At 57.5% G+C, this 10,026-nt stretch overlaps 1 protein-coding gene across 1 annotated transcript in view; it reads right to left on the bottom strand.

The window, feature by feature from the left end:
* The window catches only part of FHOD1 (formin homology 2 domain containing 1), a 15,871-nt gene extending 7,477 nt beyond the window's left edge, over window positions 1–8,394 (bottom strand). The window contains exons 1-3 of the mRNA XM_007457288.1: window positions 8,194–8,394; window positions 486–592; window positions 45–109 (exon numbers count right to left, since the gene is read on the bottom strand). Coding sequence (XP_007457350.1) covers window positions 45–109; window positions 486–592; window positions 8,194–8,394 — 373 coding nt within the window. The remainder of the gene's footprint in view (window positions 1–44; window positions 110–485; window positions 593–8,193) is intronic.
* Between the last annotated feature and the right edge of the window lie 1,632 nt (window positions 8,395–10,026).

Here is a 10,026-nt window from a genome sequence, read left to right as displayed (position 1 = left end):
GGGGGGTGGGGAGGCGCTCGACGCTGATAGACTCACACACTCACCTAAGATGGCATTGACTCTCAGAGAAAGCTGGGTCCGCAGGATCAGAGTAGGCTTCCGCCCTTTGCTGGAATCAAGTAGCCCAGTCAGCAGCTCCCAGCCCATTCCTCAGGGTCTCTCCACCCACACCAAGGCAGCCAAAACCTGGCCGCAGCTCCTTTCCCCCCAGATGCTTCTCCAAGCCAAAGGGTTGTCCAGATAGGAGGGTTTGAAGAACACAGGCATCTCAGGTATGTAGGAGAGCCCCCACCCCGATCCCAGGCAGCAGGTAACACTGGCCAGGCCTTGGGATTCCCCTGGCACAGTTCCCTGGGGTGGTAGGAGGAGACCCACAGCCCTGGCTAGAGATCAAGTGTCTTGGCTGCTGACACCTGAGCCAGCCGCTCCAGCATGGGGGCAAGGGTGAGAGCCAGCCTAGCCTTCCTGGCCCCATCAGCTCTGACCTGATCTCTTCAAAGAAGCCCTCCAGCATCTCCCGTTGCTCTTCTAGGGACAGCTCAGGGTCCAGGTAGTATCCAGACGGAGACACTTGCAGGGCACAGTCCTCTAGCTGGGGGCAAAGGGAACAGCTGTCAGGGCTGGGGAAGAGGTGGCAGGAGTACGTATGGAGACCCCTTGACCTCCTACCTCCCACTCAGGGTGCTGGCAGAGGCACACCACAAGGGCCTGCAGTGCAGCCATGCATTCCTTCAGCAGTCATTTCTCATGGGCCTACTATGTGCAAAGCTCATGTGGCTCAAAGAGCTTTTCTCCTGCCTCATACCTACCCATTCTTTAAGTTTCAGATTAGATAATGCTTTTTTTTTTTTTTTTGCCACACCATGCGGCTTGTGGGATCTTAGTTCCCTGACCAGGGATAGAACCCGCACCCTTGGCAGTGAAAGCGTGGAGTCCTAACCACTGGACCACCAGGGAATTCCCAGATAATGCTTTTTTGGAAAGCCTTCCTGGACTCCTCTAGCCAATGCTATGCAAATCCCTCCAGCCCTTGTGTGTACCCTCCTCTGAGGCCTTCCACACATCCTAGACACTAGTCTCCTTCCCCACTAACCGTGTGTTCTCTGGGTTCAGGCACCATGTCTGTCTTGTCCATGCAATATCTGCAGAGCCTATCACAGCACTTAGCACAAAGCAAATGCTCCCTAAATGGTTGTTGAGCTACTGAACATGAATGAGGAAGGGGAATGGAGAGAAAATAGGAGGAAGTTCCTGCTTTCAAGGAAGTTCGCAGCTGTGAACATTCAACACCCAGGGAGAAAGTGTTAAGAATGCTGGGAGGTGCAAACCCAGCTGAGAGGGGAACGTGTGTCTCCCCGAGTTAAGATAGTGAGAAGGGCTCCCAGTCCCTCCAAGCCTGAGGGTCTTTGCCCTGCCCCAAGTGGGCTACAGTCACCATGGTCCTAGCTGGACCTCAGAGACCTCCAAGAGGCCTATCAAACACCAGGTTTTAGGGTCTGACTCAGTCAGCCTACAGTGGGTCCCTGGAACCTGCACCGTAACAAGAAGTCAGGTGCTCCACCCATAAGTCTGCTGCCCATGTCGCCCACCCCCCTGAGCTGGCTTCCCGCCCCCCCCCCCCTCGCACAGTTGTGGCTCCCCCCCCCCCCCCCCCTCGCACCACCAGGATGACTCTTGGCCCCTTGAGAAGTGCCTGTAGAGAAGCCTAGTGAGGTGACTCTGGAGAGTCTGAGGGCAGCACGGTGCCGCTCCCTGATGCCTACACCATGTAGCACAGTGCCAGTGTGCACAGCTCAGCAAAGTTCCCTTGACTTGAGTGGTGGTGCTTCTTGAGAGGCCCAGGGAAAGCCCACCTCTGGAGAGGCAGAGTGTCTTCTGGTCTCCATCTTACTGGGAAAGTCAACCCCAACATTTGTCCTGATGTTCTGTCAGCCCTGCCCTGCTCTGGACCCAGCCCAAGGACTTCCAGCTGCCCTTGGTCCCCTGGGGTTAAGGGAGTCCAGCTCCTGCCCCTACCCCTCCTCTGCTTAGTACCCCTGCTCATGCCTGAGAGCCTGAGTTCAGCCTGTAAGGCCCTTTGGTGACACCCACACCTCCCACTCCTTCCCACCCCCCAGGCTCCTGTGTGGGACGTGGGACATAGGACAAACACTCCAGCCTGTTTTCTGTCCCACTTCCTGCTTGGCTGCCTGCCCTCCCTTGGGCAGGCCTGGCCTCTCTCCCCTCCCTGGGAGCAGAGTCATCTTCTCCAGGGCCTACTGGGAATGGGCCCTGAGATGGGGCAGCAAGGCCCCAGGGCTGGGGTCCTTTGTCCAGGGCCAGCTCAGCTGAGGGCAGCCCCACATTCCTCCTGATTCCTCTTCCCACATGGTGACTCAGCAGCCAACCCCCGCCCCCCCCCCCACCCCGCAAGCCAGGCACAGCTACATCTCCTTCTGCCTTGGACTGGAGGACTCTGGGACCCTAGAGACATATTTCCCCCAAAGTTACAAACCCCCCCAAATCACACACATATAGAACAGCTCGATCGTTCAAATATTCACGAACCAGGCTGGTTTTAGGTGCTGAGGACATAGCAGGGAACAAGATACTGCCTCTGCCTTCCCTGTCTTCCAACCCCGCTGGGGAGGCAGGCAGGTCTGACTCAGAAAAAGGCCACAAATAAATGTAGAAGCACAACTGCCACGGGTGCTAAGAAAGGGGAGGGGTGGGGTGCTGTAAAGGTAAACACTGGAGGAGTGAGCAGATTCCGCCTGGGAGTGGCTTACACACCCAAGAATACAGTCAGGCAGGGTACATATACGCTACTGGCCACGCACAGGTGAGACGCACATCCACAGAAAGCTCAGATCCAGCAAGCACTCTTCCCCTCCTGCACGCACACTTGCAGGCTCTAATTCCAAGTGAGCTGAGCATGGCCCTCGCCTTCCAGAATACCTGCATCCATTTGGGGCAGGGTCCTGAGGACTGAATGCTCTACCACCCCCAGCCTCCTCAGATGAGCCCCTTTCCCTCTGTGGTGGTAGCAGTGGCTCCCTAGCCGCTTCACCTGCCAGGGCCCCATTTCTGGGGAGGAGGTCCAGAGGTAACAGCCAGCCCAAAGTCTCCGGGACAATGCCCCCCACCCTTAACTGTCTGTCCCGGGTGGAGATGGAGGGGGGAGCAGGGTCAGGCAAGCTCCAAGGAGCGGAGACTTCCTGCCAGCTGGGCGTTGCCTGTCCCTCACACCACTGGCCCCTTCCTGGAGTCACCCTTTTTTAAAAAATTTTTAGATTTTATTTATTTTTTTTTTACAGCAGGTTCATATTAGTTATCTATTTTTTACATATTAGTGTATATATGTCAATCCCAATCTCCCAATTCATCCCATCACCACCACACCCTGCCACTTTCCCCCCTTGGTGTCCATACGTTTGTTCTCTACATCTGTGTCTCAATTTCTGCCCTGCAAACTGGTTCATCTGTAGCATTTTTCTAGGTTCCACATGTATGCGTTAATATATGATATTTGTTTTTCTCTTTCTGACTTACTTCACTCTGCATGACAATCTCTAGATCCATCCTGGGGTCACCCTTCTGAGCGCTAAACCCCTGGGCCTTGTTTCTCACACCCTGGGACTGGGCCAGGCTGGCCTAAGCCCAAACCCTAGTCCCTGAGGACAGTACTTGGGGTCAGCACAGGGTCAGTGTAGGCCCACATGTCGGACTCCCTCCTGGCTCGTCTTCCACACTTCTCTGATGTTTGTCTTGGGGTGGAGTCTCTCCCTCATTCTTCCCAGGCTCAGCTCCTCGCTTCAGCCTCCAGCCCACTTTTCTCTATTTATTTATTTGTTTATATTTATTGAGGTATAGTAGATTTACAATATTGTATAAGTTTCAGGCGTACAAAATAGTGAGCCACAATTTTTAAAGATTATACTTGGGAATTCCCTGGTGGTCCAGTGGTTAGGACTCCGCGCTTTCACCGCCTGGGCCAGAGTTCTACCCCTGGTCGTCAGGGAACTAGGATCCCACAAGCTGCGCAGCATGGCCAAAAGAAAAAAAAATTATACTCCATTTAAAATTGTTATAAAATATTGGCTATATTCCTTGTCCTGTACAATATATCCTTGTAGCTTATTTATTTTATATATAGTAGCTTGTACCTCTTAATCTCCTACCCCTATCTTGCCCCAGCCCACTTTTCTCTTGATTCCTTGGGCTAGGCTTTTCTGGCAGCCCAAACCAACTTGTTACCTATGGTTTTACAAGCTTAGGACACCATGTTGCTTACTACCCAATATTTTTCATAACAGTATAATCGAGTGAGAATGCCAGGGGCAAGGAAGATGGAGAAAAGTGCAGAATTACATGCTGAAGGACTCTTGTTTTAGGAAATAATTTGTTAACTACCTTTTTCTTCTCCTTTCCTAAAAATGTAAGACCCTGTGTTCTGATGACCCTCCTTCCCTTTTTTTTTTTTTTGGTGGTACGCAGGCCTCTCACTGTTGTGGCCTCTCCTGTTGCGGAGCACAGGCTCCGGACGCGTAGGCTCCGGACGCGCAGGCTCAGCGGCCATGGCTCACGGGCCCAGCCGCTCCGCGGCATGTGGGATCTTCCCGGACCAGGGCACAAACCCGTGTCCCCTGCATCGGCAGGCGGACTCTCAACCACTGCGCCACCAGGGAAGCCCCCTCCTTCCCTTTTATCTTGGGTCTCCAACTGGACCTTGGCTTCCTGAATGAGATGACATGAATGGGTCTTGAGGAGGGAAGCCCACATTTGTTATGCCTCCTCTGTGTCACACACTGGGCTGCCTGGTTCCTCTGATTCTCCTGATAATCCTTTTACAGGTGAGGAAACCAAGGCTCAGAAATTCTGTGAATTTGCCCCAGGCTGAATGGAACCAGGGCTAACTGACCTAGATCCTGGGCCAATGGACTTTGGAAGTGCTCCAGGGAACCCTGCAGGGGAGGTGGAGTGAGGGCTGGAGACCGCCCCTCAGCTTTCTGAACTGTGCAGATACCCCAAACTGGTCCTCTTAGTTCCAGCAAGGGAACACAAATGAACACACACACATCATACACATTGGGGTAACAGTGCGTACTTCTGCCAGGACTAAGTTCGGGTCCCTTACCAGGCTGCAACCCAGAATGAACAGGCTGGACATGCTGGCCCCAGGGAAAGATGGGAGGAGACCATGACTCATGCCCACATCACAATCTTCTATAGTGTCCCAAAGAGACCTCCACAACAAAAGGGAAGGGCTCAGTTCATCACCAGAGCACCCCATCTTACCCTTAAGAAGCTTCTGGGACCCCTCCAGTTGGTCCCTGTCCCAGAAGGTCAGGTTCACACTTTAGCCCCTTTGTCACAACTGCTCCTTAGGGATAAACTGAGGCTGGAGTAGGGATGGGCAAAGTCAGGAAACAAGTACCACCCCTGTTCCACTCTAATGTTTAGCAGCAGCTGGGGAAACAAACTTGCTGGTAATGAACAGATTTCTAGGGCTATCTCTGCTAGGAATAGGGGGCTCATCTGGCCTTTGCATCAGGGTCAGAGCAGTACCCAGGTCCCTCTGCCCAGAGCCCAGGGAGAAAGGAGTCTGTGCTATCCCAGATGTGGCAGGGCCTTTGGATATCAGGGAGGGGCTCGTGAGGCAGGCCCAGAAGGGCAAAGGGGTAGCACAGGAGAGTGGGACAGGGTAGCAGGGAGGGTGGGACTGGGCAGCTCTGGGTAAAACAATGAGGCAGGGCCAGAGCGCCAGGTTCTCCCTTGGAGCAGGGGCAGGTCCCTGGGCTCTGGCACAGAGGGGAGACAGATATTCCTGAGTTCCGCTGGGGATACCACACATGACCCAAGGCACTGCCAGGATACCCCCTATCCCACCCCCCAGGGCCAGGAGATGAGTCAGAGGCTGTGGCCAGGAGCTTCCTCCTAGACTGGGAGGAAATGAGCAAGGCCTTTTCAGACCTGAGAGCTCTGAAACATTTAAAAAGGAAGCCCCCAGGGGAACTCTATAGGCAAGCCACAGCCCAATGGGGTGTGTGTGGGTGGAGCCACAGAGGGAAAGTGGGCTGGGCCTCTGTACATTCCCAGGGAAGGGGCAGGGTAAGGGGGGATGATGGGCATCAGTGGCCAGAATGGGAGGCAGAAGTCATTTGGCTGTGAACTGTTCTCCTGCTGGATAACTGTGCAGAGGATGAAACAGTGAGCACAGAACCCCTCCCTCTTATTTTGCTCTACAGCCTGGGATGGGGATGCCTGGGTTTCTGGGCCACCTCTCCCCTCTAGAGGGCTGTGGAGCACGCCTGAGTCATGTCTGTGCCCCTGGGCCACCCACTTATAGGGCTAGGGGAGGGACCAGCTGTTGACATTTCCTACAAGGAGGAGCCCTGCTCCCCCTCCCTCTGCTCTCTGATGTCCCTGCCCCTGCCCTATTCTCAGCCCTTCTTCCTCTGGCCTTCTATTCTGGGGCTGTGGTCACAGTTTATATTTGGGATGAGCACATCACAGTGCATCTGACCATTCCTGGCAGAGCTGCCAGCCCCAGGGAGTCCTGGCTCCAAGCACAGTGGTAACCCAGTGTGCAGGCCCCCACAGTCTGCCTGTGGGGGATATGGCAGTCCTCAGGCACACCAGGTGGGAAGACCAGGAAGGACCGCGTTGGGGGGTACTTAACGCATTATCGTAGCTCTCAGCTAGGGAGCAGAGAACAGAGGGCAGAGCCCTGGTTGAAGGGGTGGTGGTGATGGGTCCCTAAATGAGGGGGAGAGGCAAGGGGTAATTTTGATCCTTTTTCCTGTAGCTGACCTCCCAAACTTGCCCCTAATTGGGAAGAGGGGTGTTAGGGCTAAGTTCTGTCCTCGAGTCTGGGGTGGGAGGAATACTATGTTCTCTGTAGTGCTCCAGGCTTATTTCAGTACTAGGAGTTCCAGGAGCTTGGAGGCAGGAACCTGGCCTCAGTTCAGCACCCCTCTCTCCCCAGAGCCCATTGTGAATGGGAGGTGGCCTCTGGCTGGAGGTGCTTCTTTTAGGTCCACTTCAGTCCTTGTCCTTGAAAGCCTGGGCTCTGCTCATATGCGCCACTCCCCAGGCCAATAGTCTCAGCACTTCTCCCGCCCGCGCTCGGAGGCGGGGCAGGCCCGCAGCGCTAGGAATGTAAGCTGGGGGCCTGGCGCCTGGAGCACATTCCAGGGGAGACCCCAGGCCCGGGGGGCAAGTTTGCGCAACTCGGCGCCCAGCTAAGCCTGGGATCAGGGGAGGGCATCTCCACCAACTCTCTCTTCTCTTCCTCACCACTTGGTGCTGACTGGCTGGCGGGGCACCCCGGGAGGTGACTGTGTGCCTCCAGAGTTCTGGCCCGGAAACCGGGTGCCTGCGAGTGCGCCGGAAAAGGCTGCCTGCGGGGGACTGAGCGCAGCGAGCAGGAGGGGAGGTAGGGCGGGCCATCTGGAAAAGGGCCTCTCCCGGCACTGTGCACGAGTCGGTTCTGGGGTGCAGGAAAACGAGGGCAGGCCGGCGGTTTAAAATTAGCCCGGCCCGCTCCCTCCCTTCCAGCTTCCCGGCCGGCGGCGGCAGCTGTACGAGATGGTGGGGGCGGTGACTCAAAGGGCTCTTCCACCAGTGCAGCCTCCCGCGCTCGGGGTGTCCCGGGCCAGGCCGCTTCCCGGGAACTCCCCTCAGCCCGTGAAGACTCTTCTCCACCGGCACTCCTCAGCCGGGCCTCCCCAGGCAGGGATAACACTCCGTCCAGCTGGACCCAATCCAGCCTCCAGACACCGCCAGCGGCCCGCCCCGGGTCCGCCCTCCTCGTGGTCCCACCCCCACCTGACCTGAAGCAGGTGAAAGCTGGTCTATCCCCAGCTCCGTCTCCTAAGTCCGCTACCGCCCAAACACGCCACCCTATCCAGAGCAGTTAACCAGGCCGACTGGCAGCGAGCGGACCCCGAGCGCCTCCCCAGGTGGGCCTCATTTCGAGGGCCAGCGTGGGTGCCGCAGAGTACAAGCTCCCATCCTCCCTTCTTCAGCTTCCCTCAACTTGAGAGGCGTTCCCCAACAAGCCGGGCAACGTGTACCTTGGGTCCCCAGCCCAAAACTTTCCCGGAGGAGCGCACCCACCCGCTCCAGCCTCTCCTCGAGGGGCTCCCAAAGGCTTTCATGGCGCTGACCCTGAACCCTCGGTCGCCCCAACCTTTCTCCGGCTCCCCTTACCTTGAGCGGCGCCCCCAGCAGGTGGTGCAGCGCGGGTATCTGCGCGCTCAGGGGCAGCGCCCCGTCCAGGCTGCAGGTGGGGGCCCGGCGCGGCTCCGGGAAGTTGGCACATGCGAAAGGGTCGGTGTCCTCTAGGTACTGCACCCGCACGGTCACCACTGATACCGGCTCCCCGTCCCCGCGGTCTTCCTCGCCGGCCATGGCTCCGCCTGTAGCTCGCTCAATGCGCCTCCGGGCGGGTCCCGGCCGCGCCGCGGCGTCTCCTCAACTAGCTCGCAGTCTGGGCGGGACCGGGCCGGACGCCGAAGAAGAGGGGCGGAGCCATGCGGAGGCGGGGCGGAGGAAGGGGGTGGAGCCAATGGTAGTCTCCGGAGGCTAAGGGTGGGCAACCGCTGCTGGTGGCGGAGACTGCAGCCTGCCACTCAGAGGGCGTGACCATGGTCCTGTTAGTTCACTGGCTAGTCTGGGGGAAAACCCGAGCTCGCGCGCCCCTCACCCACTTCGAGAGCGCGCGGAGCACGGGGAGGCTTTCTTTGGGCTTGGGGGCGGTGAGGCTGCGCTCTCTTTAGGGCAAGGTGGGGTGCAAGTTTCTTCGGATCGTGGCCCGTCAGGTCCCCCTCAGTTTAGGGGCGAGAAGGTCCTGATTCCTTCAGCTGAGGGATGAAGTGGATGGGCTTCCCTCATTTGGAGAAAGCAGGTAGATGGGTCCCTTTCAGTTTAGAGCAAGAAGTGAAAATAGATTACACTCAATTCGAAGGAAGAGGTGGGATCACTTACCTTTAGTTAGAGGAAAAAGAGGGGCGGGTGCCCCTAATTCTGGGAAAAGGATGGGATGACTCAGTTTGGCGGCGAGGTAGAACGTTACCCTCAATTTTAGGGAAGAACGGGGATGGGTTGCCCTTCAGCTTGAATGAAAAGTGGAAACGGTCCTTTTCAGTTTGGGGCAAGATAAGCCGAATGCCCTCTCAGGTTTGGGGAAGAGGTTGGGTGGATCCCTCTTAGTTTGAAGGGAATCGATAGACTGGGGTTTCCATAGTTTAGGGAAGAAGATACGTTTCCTTCATTGTCTCGTGGAAAAGGTGAGAAGCGTTCACTGTAGTTTAAGGGAAAGGGAGGCCGGCTGTCCCTCGGTTTGGTAAATGAAGAGGAAAAGCCTCCTATTCAGCCTGGAATGAGCTGGGCCCAATCTGGGCCCTGGGATTTCTGGGGACGATGGGGACAGTTGTCCCTCACGGCTTTCTAAAACGGGCCCAGTGCGCGTGCGCAGCTCTGGTCTGGGCGGGGACCCGAAGGGGGCCCCTCCAGTCTGCACCCGGCAGCGCCGGAGCCCGCGGCCTCGGTATCGGGGGCCGGCTGCTGGCCGCTGACAGCACTCTCGGTGGCGGGGCCACGCTCCTCCCGCCTGGACCCCGCCCCCCGGCAGACCCCGGTCACTCCAGCGGCTGGCCGTCGCCACCGTCGCCACCGGCTGGTGGAATGCAGAGGTGCCCCTGGAGGGCTGTGGCCGCTCACAGCTCTGAATCCGGGTCTGGGGAGGTTTGGGGAGAGTTTGGGGGAGCAGGCTTGAAGGACTAGGTTGCAGGACTTGGGGAAGGGCTGCATTGGGGAATTTCCAGAGTCGGGACTGGTTTAGAGCGGAGGGGCAGGCGTCCGCACTACGGACGCCCGGGGCAGGGTCTCGGCGTCCGGACCTGGCTTGGGGGTATCGGAGCCGGGATTGGGGGGAGCGGGCCCCACGTGCCTGTGACGCGGGGGCGGCCGGTAGGCGGCGGCGGCGGCGACGCGGGGCCGGCGGCCGTGCGGTGCCGGGAGGGCTGCTAGGCAGGCGGCAGG

This window comes from Lipotes vexillifer, unplaced genomic scaffold (genome assembly GCF_000442215.2).
Source record: "Lipotes vexillifer unplaced genomic scaffold, Lipotes_vexillifer_v1.1 scaffold504, whole genome shotgun sequence".
NCBI lineage: Eukaryota > Metazoa > Chordata > Mammalia > Artiodactyla > Lipotidae > Lipotes > Lipotes vexillifer.
The sequence above is the reverse complement of the archived record's forward strand: the minus strand, read 5'-3'. Positions and strand labels throughout refer to the sequence as shown.